The sequence below is a fragment of the Herpailurus yagouaroundi genome, unplaced genomic scaffold (assembly GCF_014898765.1).
Source record: "Herpailurus yagouaroundi ecotype Mexico unplaced genomic scaffold, PumYag 67120, whole genome shotgun sequence".
NCBI classification, from domain to species: domain Eukaryota; kingdom Metazoa; phylum Chordata; class Mammalia; order Carnivora; family Felidae; genus Herpailurus; species Herpailurus yagouaroundi.
In genome coordinates this window covers 264,747-285,801 of record NW_024419969.1, presented here as the reverse complement: position 1 = coordinate 285,801, position 21,055 = coordinate 264,747, and the positions used below count along the sequence as shown (strand labels likewise).

General features: G+C 35.0%; 1 protein-coding gene across 1 annotated transcript in view; it reads right to left on the bottom strand.

The window, feature by feature from the left end:
* LOC121024772 (probable ubiquitin carboxyl-terminal hydrolase FAF-X) overlaps positions 1–21,055 on the bottom strand; it is a 158,557-nt gene continuing 137,502 nt past the window's right edge. Inside the window, exons 31-43 of the mRNA XM_040466999.1 lie at positions 18,307–18,480; positions 15,728–15,869; positions 13,653–14,400; positions 13,130–13,253; positions 12,081–12,306; positions 11,439–11,568; positions 6,934–7,119; positions 6,310–6,530; positions 6,135–6,223; positions 3,447–3,603; positions 3,096–3,308; positions 2,577–2,672; positions 1–1,549 (exon numbers count right to left, since the gene is read on the bottom strand). Of these exons, the coding sequence (XP_040322933.1) occupies positions 1,412–1,549; positions 2,577–2,672; positions 3,096–3,308; positions 3,447–3,603; positions 6,135–6,223; positions 6,310–6,530; positions 6,934–7,119; positions 11,439–11,568; positions 12,081–12,306; positions 13,130–13,253; positions 13,653–14,400; positions 15,728–15,869; positions 18,307–18,480 (2,644 nt within the window). The 3' untranslated portion in view covers positions 1–1,411. The remainder of the gene's footprint in view (positions 1,550–2,576; positions 2,673–3,095; positions 3,309–3,446; positions 3,604–6,134; positions 6,224–6,309; positions 6,531–6,933; positions 7,120–11,438; positions 11,569–12,080; positions 12,307–13,129; positions 13,254–13,652; positions 14,401–15,727; positions 15,870–18,306; positions 18,481–21,055) is intronic.

Genomic DNA, 21,055 nt, shown 5'->3' with positions numbered 1-21,055 from the left:
TTCTTCTTAAATCAAATTCTATTTGTGAATTCAGCAAAATAATTTCTATAAAACAAAACAGCAAAATATTTAAACAGTATAGGACACGCCGTATCTGTTTGCAGGAATATTTGGTTTTTAGGCGGTTCCAAAATATTACACACATTCCAAAGTTACCAATTCTTTTTTAAATATAGTATTAACTCATGAGTTTTGAAGAATCCTGAAACAAATGTTTATTCTAAATAGTATTTCAGAATTATATTAACCAGAAGTTTATGCTTTAATTAAACCCCACAACAATAAGAATTTTGGAATGGAAAAAGAACTGGGACAATTCTTGCTTTCAAGTAAAACTGTGACTGACCAGAAAACCAGCCAGGTATCTAGGTGCAATAGTACTTCAAAATATTGTGGATTTCTGATGATTCCAATTGAGTGGACTTCTTTAGAAGTTTCACCTTATAAACTCTATCATAAAACAAAACAAGCACACAAAATACAGTCGTCTATTACGCTCCATACATTCTGGCATATTTGCGTATCTGTATATTTGTTTTAAAATTCCTATTATCAATACTTTCACATTGTTTATCCCATCCAGAGACTGAACTGTCAAACTTTAAACACGATGAATAAATGAGTTAACTAAAAACCTCTGGTTTGTCACATTTCTCCTCTTGTTTTATATTTACTCTAGGTGTAACAAAACCTCTGGGTAACACAACTGTCACTTTGGAGAAACTGCTGTATACTGGTAATTTTACTTTTTATTGGCTACACAAACTTAGTGTGAGGCCATGCTAATGTTAAAGCATAACTATAGCTTTAAACTGAATTAACCAGAATAAAAAGGTAATGAGAAATATCCAGAAACAATGTTACATCACCAATTTTTCCACATCATCCACATATTTCAAAGGTTACCAATCAGCCTTATATAGCTCTAGTAACTAAGAATTAACAAGAAACCAATGGGATGTGATTGATAACGGATGGGCTGTTTTATAGAATGTTTTTGTTTTTCTTCTTTTTTTTTTTGGTAAAGAATTTGATCCAACTGCCATGAAGCAGACAATACTGGATGCAGAATGCAGCAGACGTAACAAGAAAATTATTTTTTTGTAGATCTTTAACTCTTCATCAAAACAAAATTTTCTTGGTTAAGAATTAACAGTCAAACATTAATATACTATATACATCTTTGCCATTTACAGATTAGTGTCAGCCATTTAATACAAAACACTATACACTTTCCCCTGCAGGTGGCTTATATATATTGACGGAAAATTTCTGCAAATGACAGTGAATACAATCTCCGCTCCATATTGAACAGCTTCTCTAGTTTGGAATAAATAGCCAGACACAGAAAAAGTTTGGATAATAAGGCCTGAGTGCATGGTCTTAAAGGAAGCAGTTAATGATAGGCATTTTACTGATCCTTCATTTGAGATGAGGGTACTTCTTCATTGCCTTCATAATTTTCTTGTGTGCGCTGGCCAGTTTTTTGATGGTTGTTCAAGTGATGTGCTGCTGGCCCTGTATATGGCTGTCCATGCACATGATTATTCTGAGAGGGTGAAAAAGACTTGCATGTCAAACTTTTCACATACTAAAATTAAAAATCATGGGCTAAAGTTTGTCTAAAAGTAGACACATCTCTTCTAGGGACTTAATCTTTTAAAAACCGTCATGTAATAGTTACAAAATAACCTACAGATCAACTCTGATATTGTAAGGAATGTAAGCATAATATGATAAACTGTTTTGAAAATGTGACTTCATGATAAAATTTGATTCTATATTCACAAAGGAGGTATTTTAAAAGTGTTTATGACCCAAATGCTACACCTAAAACAACTGGTTCTCTGAGAGTATTCCCTAGACCAGCAGCAACAGCATCACCTGGAAACTTCTTTGGAATGTAAAGTCCCACCTTTAATGAATCAGAAATCCTAGGGGCACGGAACTTAGCAACCTGTTTTAAAAAGCACCTTTATAGGATTCTGAGGCATATAAATTTAAGAACCACTGCCTTAAAAGGCCTCAATTAGTCATGTTTGTGGTTTAAACAACAATCTTTCCAGAAAGATTTGTCCAAATTCTTGTTTCTGAATGAAGGTTTCCTTATGGATATTTCTTGTCAGAAATCTATCATTTTTCCAGTGACTCATTTATTGAAATCTGTCAAACTGCTGATTTTAAGAACATCGTTATTGCACCTGAATACTGGGGCAAAAGTACCCAAGACATTTGCATCTTAACATTTCTTCTGATAGTTATTAATTTAATGTTAATAAAATTTATGTTAATGTGAAATATCACACACTTAAATTAACTATTGCAATTAGTAGAAGAGGGCTATGTGACAAGGAAAAATACCATGAGAATAGATTGAAACATGCTGCAACATGACCTCAACTCTAGCTACCCTTCCTCTGATCATCTTGGCAAAGCTATTCTAGATAATCACTTTATTACTTTATACTCACAACCAATAATTTATAAAATATTTAAGAAAAATAATTAAATCCTCTTTAGATAAAGTAAAATAATTTGGTGAATAAAAATGAAAACAAAAAACACAAAAAAGTCACCTGCTGACAGTGAGATCCAGATGGATGAGGATATAATGGAGTATCTTCTGGTAGAGATGACTCATGCTCATCTGGGGCATCTTGGTCATCTGGCTCCTAATTTTAAATATTTAGAAATTAATAATTTGATTATGACAGCAACTTTAATTTATTTTAATCTCTTTCTGGATAAAATTTCTTAAAAATCTACAAGGCTGACCTCATTAACATTTTTTTCATTTAAAGCAAATACAATAATTAACAGAGGAAAAAAATAGACTTTCCTATATATATATATACATATATATATATATTTTTTTTTTGTTTTTTGATAATTTCACAGAAATACCTCCAAAAAATTCTAGCAAAGGAGTTAATAAACTCCTTTGATTACTAAAAAACAAATCAAGCAACAATATACATTAAAGCCAACAAAATAACAATACACATTTTTTAATACAATGAACCCTGGCCTATAAAAATAAAAATTACTTTTCTTTCTTCCATTTTTATCTGCTGCCCATTGGTGGCTTTTTTTACCTCCTCTGGACAGAGTTCACAAGCTTTTGCAAGTGTCATCCTCGCACTATGTGATCTTTCTAAGAAATAACCATTTGATGTTTCATTGCTTTGCACTGGAGGAGACCAATTATTATAAGCATATTGAGGATTGCCAGTGTATGGTCTTCTTTCAAGTTCATCTCCAAGCCATTCCACTGCCCAGGTCCACTTTCTTTTAAGATCTCCATTACCCTTGAAAAGAAAATAAAACTGTGTGAAAAAATTTAGAATAATTTTCAATGTTAACTTAAATTTCAAGTCCAAATTTTCACAAGTCTTTTAAGGCAGTCTTTTACAGATTACTACATGATTTAAGAAAAAAATTCTCACCTGTAATATTTGGTAAGCAATGGGACAATTGCTAAAGAGTGCTACCATGCATTTTATACATTGGTATGCTCTTTTTTGATAGTGATTCTTAGAGCGCTGGATTGTATCAAACAAACCATCTCGATCATCTGGGATTCCTTTAAGTGCATTATGAATTCTAAAAAGAACCAGACATAAAAATTTATAATATCTACTAGCTAACACTGTGCCTAGTATCATTCAATACATGTTTTGATGTAAGCATCTAACCTATTTACTTCTAGAGTTACTTACCTGAGTATGCAGCATGATAAATAAACCCACTTAATAAATGAGAAAATAAGTACAGAATTCAGCTTGCCTAATGTCATAAAGCTAGGAAGTTGGGAAGATTGCTAAATTGTGACCTGAGTCTGAAGTCTCACACAAATTACTGTCAATCCATAATTATTTTGCTATCTCACAGTTTAAGTGCATTATCAGTGGTAAATTAAGGATACCAATATTACATTATTTTTGTTAAAGTTAACTACAACTATGTCTGCATGACTGCTTCACTTGAGAAATTTACTCTGGAGTTAGATCATTTTTAAAATTTATTTTATTATTTACATATTATTATTATTATTATTTGAGAGAGAAAGAGAGAAAGAGTGCACAAGCAAGGGTGAGGGGAGGAGAGTGAGATAATCTTTTTTTTTTTTTTTTTTAAAGTGTACGTGTTGGGGTGCCTCAGTTGATTAAACGTCTAACTTTCTCTCAGGTTATGATCTCATGGCTGGTGAGTCTGAGCCTCATGCCAGGCTCTCTCCTGACAGCTCACAGACTAGAGCCTACTTCAGATTTTGTCTCTAAATTTTTTTTGTACATTCATTTATATTTGTAAGGAGAGACAGAAGAGAGACAGAGCATGAGCCGAGAAGGAGCAGAGAGAGAGGGGGAGACACAGAATGTGAAGCAGGCTCCAGGCTCTGAGCTGTCAGCACAGAGCCCAATGAAAGGTTCGAACTCATGAACGTTGAGACCATGACCTGAGGTGAAGTCAGATGTTTAACTGGTATTTATTTTTAAGAAGAGAGAGGGTGTGTGTGTGAGAGCAAGTGGGGGGATGAGCAGGGAGAGAATCCCAAACCGCATTCTGGTGCTTAAACCCATGGCCCTGGCTGGGATAATGACCTGAGCCAAAACCAGGAGTAGTACATTCAACTGACTGAGCCACCCAGGTGCCCCCAGATAATTTTTTTCTAATACTGCAGATTCCAGTGACTGTGCAAGTGGAAGTAATCTGACAGTACAAAATGAACCTGAAATCTACACCATTAAAATACATGCACAGTGGATAAAGCAATCTTTTTGGCAAGAGTCATCTTGGATGATTAGTGATTTCAATGCAGTTCTAACCAAATCTCAGTATAACATTTTATACAGCCACTTATATCTTGTTCTTCTCAAAAACAAACTAAAAACTATTTATGGGCAAACAGATGCCTTATTTCTTGTCACGGAGGACCTAGTTTAGAAAGTTCTCCTTTTCATCATTTATTTTACTTATTTTACATCATTATATTCCAAATCAAAAACAATTTTTTGGTATTGTGACTTTCTAAAGTTTATGTAGGTAATATCTATCCTCATTGTGGGGCTTGAACTCAGAACCCAAATATCAAGAGTTGCATTCCAAGCCACACCACCATTACTTCAACTGTTTATTATATATAACTAATCCATATTGTGTTTGTCCTGTTGTCTTGGCACAATAGTAGACACTTTGTAAATATCACCTATTGCTTAGTGAATAAACTAAAGCTAATGTTCATTAAATGAAACATTATGGCTCATAATAAAAATACTGATTTCTTCACAAAGCCCACTATTTTATGTATTAATCCAGAATTTATACTTTTACTATATTTGCTTGGATGAAACAAGATGGCTGAGTAGGATTCATGTGTCTAAAGCATACATAACAATACACACAGTAAACAAAATAAGTTCTTTACACTAAAAGTAAAAATTACATCCCATTAAAATAAGCATCTTACAACATTTCAAACTCCCAGGATGCCTTGGTGCCTCAGTTGGTTAAGCATCTGACTCTTGGCTTTGGCTCAGGTCCTGATCTCACAGTTTCATGAGTTTGAGCCCCACATTGGGGTCTGTGCTGACAGTGTGATGGAGCCTGCTTGGGATTCTGTCTCCCTGTCTGCGCCCCCCCGACTTATGTTGTCTTAGTCTCTCTCTCAAAATAAATAAATAAACTCAAAAAAAAAAAAAAAAGTCAAATTTCCTCATGATACTGAAATAGGTACTGAGTAATAAATGATTGTAAGTTGGAGCTTGTTATACTTTTATCTCACGGTGACTGAGATAATGGCATTTAAACATTAACTGACGGGGCGCCTGGGTGGCGCAGTCAGTTAAGCGTCTGACTTCAGCCAGGTCACGATCTCACGGTCTGTGAGTTCGAGCCCCGCGTCGGGCTCTGGGCTGATGGCTCAGAGCCTGGAGCCTGTTTCCGATTCTGTGTCTCCCTCTCTCTCTGCCCCTCCCCCGTTCATGCTCTGTCTCTCTCTGTCCCAAAAATAATAAACGTTAAAAAAAAAAAAAAAAAAAAGAAGTAAAAATGTATTTGGCTGCTAGCAATTTCAGTTATTTTTAGAATCTAAAAAAAAAATGTAAGTATTCTGGTAGCAAAAAGTATGTATCTACCTGTGAGTCTGCCAAGAATCTTCAATAAGTAAAATCTGCAAAAGTAAATCCAAGTATGGCCGAAGTTCGTAAGTGTATGAATATGCAACCTAAAACAATAAAACATAGCTGAGTTCCTAATTTAAGGGAATCATGAATCAAGTTATGGACATATCAATATTTATTTTCCATTAACCTGCCAGAGAAGTTCGCTGAGGACAGTGGATGAGAACTGAGGATTCTCCCAGCAGCAAAAACGAAGCAATTTGATGGTTTCCTCTGAGTTACTGCAGTCTTCAATAATTTTCTTCACATAACTTGTTCTCACAAATAAAAGGTCTGCCACATTCTGCTGAATTGGCATTATAGGCTGTGATAAATTAGGATCACCAAAAGGATTGGGAAGAGGGGGATTACCTAGAATAGATTTGTCATCAATGAAAAGCCAATAAACTTCTATACAAAATTAAGATACTGAATGTTTTACATGAAAAACTGATTATAAATTAACTTTCCTAAGCTCAACAAAACATTAAAATGATCAGATATATACCAAGATGGGAAGATGCAAAAAACCATGTTTTTTTACCAAGTTAAAATTCTGAAGTAACCATTTCATAAATAAGGCATTTATCACATTAGGGAGTAAATTAAAAAAAAATCTTCTAACACGTGGAACAACTTAATGGTTTAAAAACATAGAAGAATGGACCTTCAGACTCTTACTTCATTTTTATAAATATTCAGAATTTTAATTAAGTACTATAGTAGCCTACCATTAATTTTAAATCATTGTACAGAATAAAACATTTTACTTTACCATTGATTGAAGACTGCATTCTTGATGAGACATTGCAACAGCGGATCAGCTGAGACACTACTGAGTATAACTTGCCCAATTCAGCATACTGATATTTGATTGGAGGACCTGGTCCTTCATCTAAAGATACCAGCATGAATGTAGCAGGTACACTCAATTTCAAAAGCTGTGTCTTTTCTGCCATACCTATAAAAAAAAGGGAGAAGAATAATGTGCAGGAGAAATAAAGAAACAAAAACCAATTAGAATGGCAAGTACTGAATAAAAAATAATTAATATACTTGCTTATAATTTTTATGATTAAAGCTCATTGTGTAAGCTGAAGAAGTGCAGACTGCATAATTGCTGAAAGTACATTGATTTAGTTTATTCTAACTGTGAAACTGTGGCATTTTGATTATACTGAGCTCTAAGGTAGGATACTGTTTGGGGCCTAGATAGCAACTCTCATCAACATATGGTAAAGTGATAAAGACAGAAACAAAATTAAATGAGAAATTAAATTTCTTGGGGCACCTGGGTGGCTCAGGCCATGATATCACAGTCTGTGAATTCAAGCCCCATGTCGGGCTCTGTGCTGACAGCTCAGAGCCTGGAGCCTGCTTTGGATTCTGTGTCTCGCTCTCTCTCTGCCCCTCTCCCACTCATACTCTGTATCTCTCTCTCTCTTTCTCTCAAAAATAAATGTATTAAAAAAAATAAAAAAAAAATTAACCTTCCCAAATGGACTCCTCCTCTTAGGTTTCCTCTGGGCAAATGGCACTATTATACCTTGGTCATTTTTATTTTTTTTTTTTTTTTTTTAAGATTTTAATTTTTTAAAGTAATCTCTATACCCTATATGTGACTGTAACTCCCACACCAAGATCAAGAGTCACATGGTCTACTCATGGAGCCAGCCAGGCACACCTACACAATGGTTTTAAACATCTCTTCTCTGGTCAAATATCCAACCTTCAAGTTCTGATTTTCTTATAATGAACTTCTAAATCTGTCCATGTTCTAAATCTAAATCTGTCCAGTCTATATATAAAGCAGCAATGATCTTCTCAGCTTATAGATCATTGTTTTACAATGTTTTGCTCCACTGTAATCCAGTTTTCACTGCAACCTTAATTTTTTTAAATGTTTATTTCTTGAGACAGAGCATGAGCAGGGGAGGGGCAGACAGACAGGGAGACACAATCTGAAGCAGGTTCTATAGAGACTGACAGGGGTCTTAAACTCATGAACAGTGAGATCATGACCTGAGCCAAAGTCGGATGCTTAACTGCCTGAGCCACCCAGGCACCCCTATTCAGGGTAATCTTTCTAAGGTAAAGATTAATTAAGTAGGCCCTCCTTATTTTCAAGGATTATGTTCCAAGACTTCTAGTAGGTTCCTAAAGCCTAGTGAACTAGTAGTGAACCCTATATATGTTAACTTTTTTCCTATACTCACATGCCTACTTTGTAAATTAGACATGGTGATTAACACCAAAAACAATAAAATAGAATTATAACATAATGTAGTAAATTATATGGATGTGATCTCTTTCTCTCAAAATCATCTTATTATGCTGTACTCACCATTCTTGTGATGATGTAAATGAGATGATAAAAATGCCTGTGTAATGAGAACTAGCAAGGTGTATCCTGCTGTGATATAGTGTTAGGCTACAACTGACCTGACAGTACCTCAAGGGGAGGACTATATGCTTCCAGATCATGGTTGACTGTGTACATATTGAAACCACACACAGCAAACTGGAGAAGCAGTCTATTGGTGGTCTACTATGGTATAATGGCCTTCAATGCCCTAAATCAACTATAGACTTTCTCACAAGACTTGTCAAAAGACCATGGGGTTACAGTATCTTACTAATTTCTTCTTCTACCTCATATCTTTCACCAATTGAAGTCAGACTGAGTAATTTCATTATCTAAGGAGCCCTTCACTCTAGTTACCAATGAATTCATTTTCTCCAGCAAGCCCTTTCTTACTAAGTGTAGTTCAGATATTCCTTGGATGTACATATTAGCATTTTGTATTTTCCCTTGTTTCCTATCCAATTAAAATTCCTTTATGCATTGTAGCATTCCCAGGACCACAATAAAGATAGGTTTGCATTGTTTTATGTGAAATTCAAAAAGATTGATAAACATGGGATGCCTGGGTACTCTGTTGGTTGATGGTCTGACTCTAGGTTTTAGCTCTAGACATGGTCTGACAGTTCATGGGTTCAAGCCCCGCATCAGGCTCTGTGAGGGCACTGTGGAGTATGTTTGGTATTCTCCCTCCCACATCTCTGTCCCTTCTCACTTGTGTGCTCTCTCTCAAAATAAATAAACTAAAAGCAAACAAACAAAAAAGGACACACTTAAAAAAAAGGGTGAAAATATTGATGAAGTTTAAAATAATGTTCGTGCCATGACACACTTTTTGGTGAAATTTGTTTGACCTGTAATGAGACCACTAACCACTGTCACAGAATGAGTATTGATTACTGAAATACTCACATGTTTGATTACAGGGTGATGCTGGAGACCTTACTGAGAAAGTCAAATGTGTGGCAAATGAACTGTTTTACCTTGCTAAAATCCAAAAAAAGTTTAAAACTAAGCTACATCTGGCTTTAATGACTTAATGTTAATATTTATCAATCCATATATTTATGGAAATAAAGATTATACTACGGACCAATAATAAATGACTTGTGACCAACTGTTTAAAATATGATTTCTGTGAGGGCTTAAATTTGATAGTTTTGTATTAAAAACAGGAATGAAAACAAGGATTTATTTATTTACTAAATGTATTTTTGAGAGAAAGAGAGTGAGTGCATGCATGCATATAAGCGGGAGAGGGACAGAAAGAGAGGGGACAAAGGATCCAAAGCAGACTCCGCACTGACAGCAGTGAGTCTGATGAGGGGCATGAACTAACAAACTGTGAGATGGTGACCTGAGCTGAGCTTGGATGCTTAACCAACTGATCCACGCAGGTGCCCCAATACTGCAAAACTTTTAACTAGACTACATCTGAAAACATTAGTAATTTTGAGCTATTGATGCATCAACACCTGAATAACTAACATTGCAATTTTATGCTTGTAAATGCAACATAGTTACTTTTTCTTTTCTCTCTCTCTCTCTCTTTTTTTTTTTTTTTTTTTTTTGAGAGTGGGAGGGGCAGAGAGGGAGAGAAAGAGGGAATCTCAAGGAGGTTCCATACCCAGCATGGATCCAATGTAGGGCTTGATCTTAGGGCTGTGAAATCAAGAACTGTGCCTAAATCAAGAGGTGGATACTTGGGACACCTGAGTTGCTCAGTTGATTGAGCATCTGATTTTGGCTCAGGCCATGAACTCACAATTTGTGAGTTCAAGCCCCACATCAGCCCCATCTCTGTTAGTACAGAGCCTGCTTCAGATCCTCTGTCCCATCCCTGTGTGTGCCTGGCTCATACTCTAACATAAACATTAAAAAAAACAAAAAACAAAACAAAAACAAGTTGGACACCTAATTGCCTGAGTCAACCAGGAGCCACTGCTCTTTCTCCTCTTAATAAATGTGACCTAAGAGAATACAGAAAATTTTAGAAAATTTCTTATAAATTTCTTGATGATCCTTCCATTCATTTAGAAAACATGTTTACTGTGAAAAAGGCCCTCATCACCAGAATTTTATAATCTAGTTGTTGAGCAGCAAGACTAGACTTAAAAACAAATCAAAACAAAAATGGAATGAGCATCAGAGTATAATAAAACATACACCATAATATTTTAGGTAAGCACTCTGGAGCCACTGAGAAGAAATGAAGAGAAGTGTATTTTGATAACAATGATATTGATAATGATTTCAACAGAATTTAAGTGCATAACTTATACACAGTTTTAGTGAATTGAATTGATTTTATTTTAACAAAAACAGGTATAGGCCAACGTTTTTAGGTAGTGATTCTTAAAGCTGACAAATACAACCACTTTCCTTTGAAAACAGTTTTTCCTAGCTCTAGGAATTCTGATTCATATCATGTAGGATATAGCCTGTGCATCATTTTTTTAAAACAAGCATTAAGAGATAAAAACATGAACCAGACACATTTTTCTGAACTACAGTCCAAGATAAGGACTGCTACTGAAAAGCTAATCAGGGGTACCTCGGTGGCTCAGTCACTTAAGCATCTGATCTCGGCTCAGGTCATGACCTCACAGTTCCTGAGTTCAAGCCCCTCATTGGACACTGCTGTGAGGACAGAGCCCGCTTTGGACCCTCTGTCCCTCTGTCTGACCCTCCCATGCTCATGTTTTCTCTCTCAAAAATACACAAACACTAAAAATAAAAAAATAAATAAAAAATACAAAAAAATACAAAAAGTCTGCAATGGATTTTAACATTTATATAAACTTGGAATACTGCTTCTATTTCAGAAGGAATTAGATCTCATCATTACATTAAAATACCTTCATCATTCAGTATTAAACATGAAATAATACATTAAATAAGTTATGAAAAGTTTTTACCTAAATTGGCATACATTACAAACAGATTGAAATATTGCTGTAAATGACGGCCATGCTCTGAAACTTCCCTTCTGAGGAGATTTAATACTGCTCTTAGTAAGTGATCACTCAAACTTAAGTTATCACATGCCTATAAAAGATAAATATTTAATTAGCACCATATGGAGAAAAGGATTCTTATATATATGTTTGCATCATGGATACGTTTGTGCTATGACTGCATTAAGCAGAAATATGGGAAAGGAAATTACTAAAAACAGTTGCTTTTTGAGAGGGAACAAAAAGTTAAGAACTTCATTGCAGATGCTCAACACTTTTATGCTCAACAAGCTATTTAAAACATTTAAATTTAGCAATTTATAAAAGTAAACCTTCATTAAACATATTAAAACATATATAATCTGAAGACCTATTGCATAACTAGAAGTAACTGAACAGAAAAAATTTTCCTTATATTTTGAAGGTGCCCAATAATCATTACTCACTGCTGTGAAACAACTGTAATAAACTAAAAAAATGCACACATGCATATATGGTATATATATTAAACAGATGTTTAGTGATTTGATCTTGTAGGAAAGATCAAATACAAATTAATACAAATTAACTGTATTTCATTGTTAGAAAAAAACTTCCAATTACCTGACCAGAAAGCCCGGGAGATGTAAATGATGAAGGACAAGGCCCATCTTGCAAAGAAAAATGTGCAATAAATACTATAAGTTTTGCAAATGCACCCCTCACTTCTGCACTAGGGCACTCAAGAAGGTATTCAGAGAAGCGATTTGAAACATTAAAAAGAACATTATGAGCAAACCAAAAACGCACATTTTTGCTATGACGGAGTAGAATGCACAGTGCATCGTACCTAAAACAAGAAAAATACATGAATATCAACTTTTTATTAATGTGCTTCTGTTTTGATTTCTACAGTGAACCAACAGATTTCTATGAATCAAATAAAGAAGAAAATTCGCCTTAACAATTAATGGTCATAGTTGAATTAAATGAGAACCTGTCTAGGCTTTTGCAAATCTGTTACCAAATCTATTATCAAAATCCATCATGGGGGTGCCTGGGTGGCGCAGTCGGTTGAGCACCCGACTTCGGCTCAGGTCATGATCTCGCGAGGTCTCGCGTGATCTCGCGTGATCTCCCATGAGTTCGAGCCCCGCGTCGGGCTCTGGGCTGATGGCTCAGAGCCTGGAGCCTGTTTCCGATTCTGTGTCCCCCTCTCTGCCCCTCCCCCGTTCATGCTCTGTCTCTCTCTGTCCCAAAAATAAATAAATGTTGAAAAAAAAAAAATCCATCATGTTCCTCATGGAGTGGTCTTATATTCTCAAAGATGCTGAAAACAACTGTTAGATCAGTGTGTTCTCTGTAACTTTACAATTAAAAATGTAAGACCATAAGTACTTAAAAACATCTTGTTTTTAAACGTAAGCCAGAATTCCATCTAGAAGATAATTTCATGATGAAACAGTAAGAGATACGATACAGTTTAACAGAAATAGGGGCCAATATATGACTAAAAGAAGGCACGTTGATTTTAATATTCTTTTCAACATTACTACCAAATCTTTATCCTGTATTTGAAGTAAGATTTTTATGGCTAGGGAAAAATTAAGCAGTGCTATAAAGATTCAAACAAACTATTAACAATAATATGAATAAAATCCAAACCCATGTACCAATCACCGGCAGGGCCACGGATGATTTTCTTGGTATGAAATCCAGTGGTAAAGAGGAATCTAGCTGCAAGCTGAATACTAATCATACTGATTTCTTCTGCTTCAGGCAACAAGTGATCTTGTCCTTAAGAAACATACATATAATCAAATACATTTTTGTTTACATTTGTTTGAACAAATGCTCCACATTAGAAAGACTGAGTAATCTTTAGTGGTTACCTTAGCACTTCAACAAACCATGTTTGAAACTAATGCTTGTTCAAAAAACACTTACAGATAAAAGCTCTTCTAATGTTTCTAGATATGATTATCAGTATTCAAAAATACAGGGATCTTAAATATTTGACTTTAACTGGAACTAAAAATGCTGACATAGTTAAAATAAAATGAGCCTAAATCATTTTATGGGGAAAAAAAAGGATACAAGAAAAATATTAAATATGTATTTATCGCTGATAAAAAATTCTGTAAGTGAAACAAAAATTACTCTTTACTGATAAGAAACTGAATTGCAGAAACTTACCTGGAACAGGGCTTAGATAAATACTATTACATGTAAGCAGTTTTTTCACAAACTGAAAATACTCTAAACTGTACTGCATTCGGTTATGCATAAACTGCACATTTTGTTTTCGGACACTTCTCTCAATGGCTGGTGACATGATTTGATGGGGTCTTGTGATAGTTAGCTCTGATATGTATCTTATCATCTCATCATCTTGGTCTATTGTGTCCATTCGTTCATAAAAGAGTATATAAGCATTCCACCATCTTTTCTGTCTCCTGTATGACATGTGCTTCATCATATGATCAAATACTTCTCCCATGTACTCTCCACCAAAACACTGATTTTTCATTTCTTCGTCATCATCCATTTTACATTCTGTTACATCTCCATCATCAAATTTATACCAGCGATTTCTCTCACCATCTTTGCCATTTCTCTGAATGATGTAAGAATAATAATGTCCACCACTTGCTTGACCACTGTGTACAAGCACACCTACAAGTCTGTATCTTGTGCTTCCTGTTTTCTCACTTTCAGACTCCTCATTCTGTTGTATCAACTGACTGTCTGTTTTTACGTTATCTCCTTCCAGCTTCGCAACACCTGGTACTGTGTAAGGTTCCATGTCCAGCTCTCGTGGAAATTCAAAATAATCATTGAATTTAATTGCACACTCTCTTTCCCAATCATAGTCAAATCGTTTCAATTGGATAGCAAGAACAGGAGGCAACTTTTTAATTAGCAAGCGCTTTACTGTATCAACCTATAAAAAACAGAATGAGACTTTATGATCTAAATTTATTTACAAATAGATGAGTAAATAGTAATGAACACAATGAATATCATATGTTACTACTTTTTCAAAACACTTAAATTTTTTTTTTTTAATTTTTTTTCAACATTTATTTATTTTTGGGACAGAGAAAGACAGAGCATGAACGGGCGAGGGGCAGAGAGAGAGAGGGAGACACAGAATCGGAAACAGGCTCCAGGCTCCGAGCCATCAGCCCAGAGCCCGACGCGGGGCTCGAACTCACGGACCGCAAGATCGTGACCTGGCTGAAGTCGGACGCTTAACCGACTGCGCCACCCAGGCGCCCCACAAAACATTTAAATCAAACCTTAAAATATGTAATTATGATCTTATGTGAAACAGGAAATTAGTGATACAGAAACTAATGGCTATTTCCATATTTCATGTTACTTTTCTGATGTTTAATTTTTATGTTAATGAACAGAATCTGGTATGAACAAACCCAAGAAACTGTGCGTACAATATCATCTAATACATACGACATTTTAGATGCCACATAATGTGCTAAATGCTGCACACACAGTAATGTGTTAATTCTGTGTTCTGAAAAGGTCCTTAGTTTAATAAGTATCTGGGGGAAAATAGTGGCAGGATGTGTGAAAAACAAAATGCTTCAGACAAAACTATCTGAGATCAGGTAGCAGAAAATATTGTGGCTTCAGAGGCCATAATCTAAATGCGTTTTAATGTCAGAATAATACGGGTCATTAGGGAGATGACAAGGTGGAGCTCAGAAAAATATTTCCATAATACGTGTCTTCAAAAACATGTTATCATTCCATCTCATAAACTGTTTAATAGACTAAAATAAAATCAGTTGGATGGGCTGAAAAATCGAATCTGGTGTTTAAAGATGCAAGTGGTTCTGTAAATCTGATGTAACCAAATAAAATAAGCACACATATTCTTTTAAACATGTTCTTCTAAACATGAAGAGTAATCTAGAATATAAAAAGGAACAGTGTCCTTGATTATCAGCAATTCTGCTTTGAGGAATTCCACAGCAATTGTAACTGCAAAAATATATCAACCAAATGAAAACATTTTTCCTAGTCCTGGCATTATTTTCTCTCAGTCGTTCCCCTGATAAATCTTTATTTTATTTTTTTTTCCTGTCAAACCCTTAAGTAAATCATCTCAACTGCCTCTCTGCCACCACTGCTACAAAGTAGAGACAGGAGAGATGTAAATTTTGAGGTTTAATAGAAGCAACTATGATGTCTTCCAGTTCTGTTAAATGTTAATTCCTGATTTGAAACTACTAGACAATACATACCTTTTTATCACATTTTTCACATCGATAAGCGTTTGCACCTTCCAATAAATCTCCTTTGATATACTGCTCCAAAGAATCAAGAAGGTTTTGGTGATTTCTAATATCTACATTCAGAGTTGTAAAAGATTCTTCACACTCGTATCTAAAGATATTATTTTAAGAGACAAAAGAATTTATTCCTTGGGTTTCTAATAATTTTTAGTTGTACACTTGATACAAAATACATTTCAACTATTTATTATATAATGTCAGATACATTAGCCATAGTTATTAGTAAGTTTCCAGTTACCACTTACTTTTCTGTAGGCAATACAGATTTTTAAAAAAAATTTTTAATTTTGTAGGTAATCTCTATACCCAGTACAGGCCTCAAATTCATGACCCCAAGATCAAGAATCTTCCACTCTACTGAGTCAGCCAGGCAACACTGTATTAAATTCTTTAAACAAACAAACAAAAAAATAAATAAAAAAATAATTTTTTTTTTAACGTTTATTTATTATTGAGAGAGAGAGACAGAGCATGAGCAGGGGAGGGACAGGGAGAGGGGGAGACACAGAATCCGAAACAGGCTCCAGTCTCTGAGCTGTCAGCACAGAGCCCGACGCGGGGCTAGAACTCACAAACTGTGAGATCATGACCTGAGTTGAGTGTCTCAACCAACTGAGCCACCCAGGCGCCCCCCAAATTTTTTTTTTAACGTTGGCTAACTAAAATTTAAATTAAAAAAAAAATAAAAAAAGTAATAGCAATGGAATCAGCATGCCACGTGATTTTCCATAAAAGAAACTTGCAGGAATACCTGATGACACACACTAAATAAACTCAGGAAGTTGATAGTTTAAGAATACATTCTCAACCATTACATTTACTCATCCAACAGATACATTAAGAGTGCCTCATGTATTAAAGCACAAGGGGATATTATGTTTTAGACACAGTCCTTTAGATTTAGAAGCCTGTAACTTAAAAAGAGAAAACAAGTGTACAAGTATCTATGAATGACTCATTACTACTGTAATAGAAACTGCACACAAGGAGGAAAAAAAACTTTCAGAGAATAAATGGAATTGAGTGTTTCTGCAAAAAAACAGGACTCTCTAAGAAACCAGTGCTCTATAATATTGAAAAGAGTTGGAACTCTAGCATGAAACCCCCTAATTTATCTAGTGATAGTAACATTAGTTGAAATTAGTTTCAAATTTACTTAATTTGCACTTTACTTTTACTTAATAAAGCAATAATTTACAACTAAGTTTGAGAACTGATAAAAAAAAAAACACACTGAGGACTGCTGGATACTTTTTATTGCCCATCTGATGTAAAATATCTTTCATAAGAATGAAACACTGGCTAAACCAGGTGAATAAATGTCTTGCTCCCCACCAACCTTTTTCCAAAAGAATGGCACTAGGACATGATAAAAATTTCTCAGTTATGTAATACTATCTTTCTCTAAACATTTCCCTATGTTAAAAAGAATCTGCTTTACCTACTATACCCAGCTAATGTTTATAAAGTAACGGAATGGCATATAGTTTGTAGAATAATAGACTACAGAAAACACTCTTATTGTGATTATTTTGGTGAGAAAGGATTTGAAATCAACACTTATAAAAACAACAGTTAAGCCCCAAACTAAAGCTTATATACCACAGACACAAATGCATATCCATCAGCAAACTTTCTGAAATATTAATGCTAACCAAGGGTCACTGTTTATTTCCATTAGAAACTCTTGATAAATCAATTTGTTTTTAAAATTAATTTTTAAAAACATAATCTTGGCCCTTTATCTGGGTTTAAAACCATAACCTTAGGGGTATCTGGGTGGCTCAGTCAGTTCAGTGTCTAACTTTGGCTGAGGTCATGATCTCATGGTTTGTGTATTTGAGCCTCACATTGGGCTGTTTCCTCCTCTCTCTCTGCCCAGTCCTGCTCGAGTGGTCTCTCAAACACACAAACACACAATACCAAAATCAAGAGTCACATGCTCTACTGATTGAGCCAGCCAGGTGCCCCAAATCAATTTCTTTTTAACTCCCAAACAAAATAATGCCTTGTGAAATGTTGCCTAATGGTTTTATGCGCAAACATAATGAACCTATCTCAAGAATGACAAGGATCAATGGTAATTTAAAAGTTAGCTTTTATATTTGTACAGGAAATAATGCCCCACACCTGCCAGTTAACTTCTAGGTTTACTATATTTAAGATATTTCAATTTTAATTTTGATGATGACATAAATCTCTCAATGTAGATGTAGGGAAAATGACATAACAAAAGATACAAAAATGTAAGAGAAAGTAGTGAGATATTCAATAGGATAAAAAGTGAAAAGACAAACACTTGGTTATAATATAGAATTGTAACTCATTCACAATCCTAGGCATTTAGTAGTATTTGGTACACTGTGCTTTCCTACATAAGCAAAAGTAAAAATTTCATTTACACTATTAAAAAAGAAAAGAAAAAAAGGACTAATGCAAAGCAGATACTAAAAACCTTAATTAATTGTGCTCATTTTGGCGGCACATATTCTAAAATTAGAACAATAAAAATCTTAATTACCACTTACCTATGGGGGCAGCCTTGACAAATCTTCTGATCAGCAAAGGAACCTCCCAAGACTTGACTTAGCATAGCTGGATGTCCTAAAGCTTTTAAAGCTTCATCTAAGCTATCCACTAAGGAATTAAAAAATTCTAAGGCATCATGTTGTTCACGTAAATTAACAGGTTCACCCCAAAGTCTGAGGAAAAAACAGAATAAACTTAAGTACTATATTATATATCCCCAGAATATCCATATTTTATTTTTCATAACCATAAGAAAAATGTCAGAAACTTAAGTTGAGCCTTAGATAGGAAGTGGAAATAAAGAAATAAACACTATCTCTTGAGTGGCAATGATTACTGAAAGTGAAGCTTACAGTAATAATTACGCTTCATGAAAGGATTATCATGAAACTATGGGTGGCAGGCTTTGAGAATCATGTCCTTTTTATAAAACACTGTATTTGGGCATTCTGAATTCAAGTAAAGATACCATTAACATGAAAATGACAACCCTAGGGTTGTCACAATTACTAGATTGACATTTAATTCTGCTTAAATCTTACATGCTATCTTGTAAAGTCCATAGCCATTTATTATTAACTAAAGGGATTTTTTTTTTTTCAAATGAAAACAGAGAAGAGTTAATGTTGTAGAATTAATGTATTCCCAGTAATCCCAATGAATTTAAAATTTAGGCAAGGAATGACTCGCTGGCTCAATCAACAAATTGATATCAACAGATACAATCAAAAGATAATATAAAATAAAACACAATTTAGGCAAACAATCCTGAGAAAAATACCAATAGTGTGAACAAAAAAAAAATGAAAACTATTTGCTGCTAACACCCATTTCATCTTGGATGGTATTAATACTTTTTAACAGTTATAGAATAATATATATTAAGAGGATAAAATATATTCATTTGACCAAAACATGGTAAAATATTAACTTTGCTGAGGAAGTTTATTGTGTTTCATTTGTGTGTGGTGTACTTTTGTAACTTAAAAACTAGGTATTTTTTATTTTTAGATGGTTATTTTTAAAAATTAATTTTGGGTGTGCTTGGGTGGTTAAGCACCTGACTACAGCTCGGATCATGATCTCACAGTTTGTGGATTTGCCCCACGTCGGGCTCTGTGTGGAGAGCTCAGAAGCCTGGAGCCTGCTTCAGATTCTGTATCTCCCTCTTTCTGTCTCTCCCTAGCTTGCACGGTCTCTCTGTCTCTCAAAAATAAACATAAAAAAAATAAATAAATTTACATACAGTAACATTCAATCTTTCTGAAGCACAGTAATGACTACCACAATCAAGATACCAACAATACTTCAGTCTTTACCCACCGAAATCTGCTAAAGCTACTATGTTAGTAGTCAAACTGTGCCATAGCCTTAATTTCTTAAAACCAACTTTTTTTTTAGTTTTACAGTATTCGAAGTACTGTTCTCCAAAGTTACTTGAATTTGTTCTTTCAACTTTTCTTAAGTGATTGGATCATTTTGAGACAACTGCAGAATCACAGAGTTCTAAGAAATAACACGAAATATGCCATCTGTGCCTACAGAATGTCACAATCAGGATATGGATAGTAGTACAAACTCCAATTTTACTAAGATTTCTCTAGGTGTACTTCTACTCATATTTCTGTGGTATTTAGCTATATGCAAAACAAAACAAAACAAAACATTTAAAGATTTGATTTTTGAATCGATCTCTCCACATATTGTGCGGCTTGAACTCATGAATCTGAGACCAAGAGTTGCATGCTCTACTGGCTGTGCCAGCCAGGTGCTCCAAGCTATATGCAACAACAAAAAAATTCAAAAGAAAAAAAAATTGTTTATTTTTGACAGAGAGCAAGCGGGAATGGGCAGAGAAAGGGAAACACAGAATCTGCAACAGGCTCCAGGTTCTAAGCTTTCAGCACAGGGCTCAACACGTGGCTTGAACTCAGGAACTGTGAGATGACCTGAGCCAAAGTTGGATGCTTAGCCCACTGAGCCACCCAGGTGCCCCACAAAAAATTCTTAGATGTTTATCCATTTGTATTTGTGATAGAGAGAGCATGTCATCACATGTGAAAGCAGGGGGAGGAGCAGAGAGAGGGGGACAGAGGATCTGAAGCGGGCTGTGCTGACAGCAGAGACCTGATGTGGGTGCTTGAACTCCCTAGTAGTGAGACCATGACCTGAGTTGAAGCTGAACACTTAAACTACTGAGCTGCCCATGCGCATCAGTAAGCAATTTTTTACTTCCTGTGTATCTGTTGTGTCCACCCTATGGTCAAAATGCAGAACAGAACATTTATAATGATCTCTGAAGCACTAATTTACAATCACACCAATCTATCTGCCACTGATTCCTAATGTCTGGCAAACAGTAATATGTTTTCATTTCTAAAACTTTGTCATTTCAATTATTTTATGTGAAGGGGCACTTAGATGGCTCAGTTGGTTAAGTGTCCGACTCTTGGTTTTGGCTCAAGTTATGATCTCACAGTTTGTGAATTCTAGCCCTGTGTCAGTCCCTGTGTTGGGCTCTGCATTGACAGTGCAGAGTCTGCTCTCTGCCCCTGTTTTGCTCCATCTCTCCAAATAAATAAACTTAAAAAAATTTTTTATATGAAGAAAATTATATAGTGTGTACATCTTTTTCACTCAGCATAATACTGAGAATTCACCCAAGTTGTTGAAGGTACTAATAGTTCATTGCTTTCTGGTACCTAATATGATGTACCAATTCATTAAACTTACGGAGTTCTGGAAGAA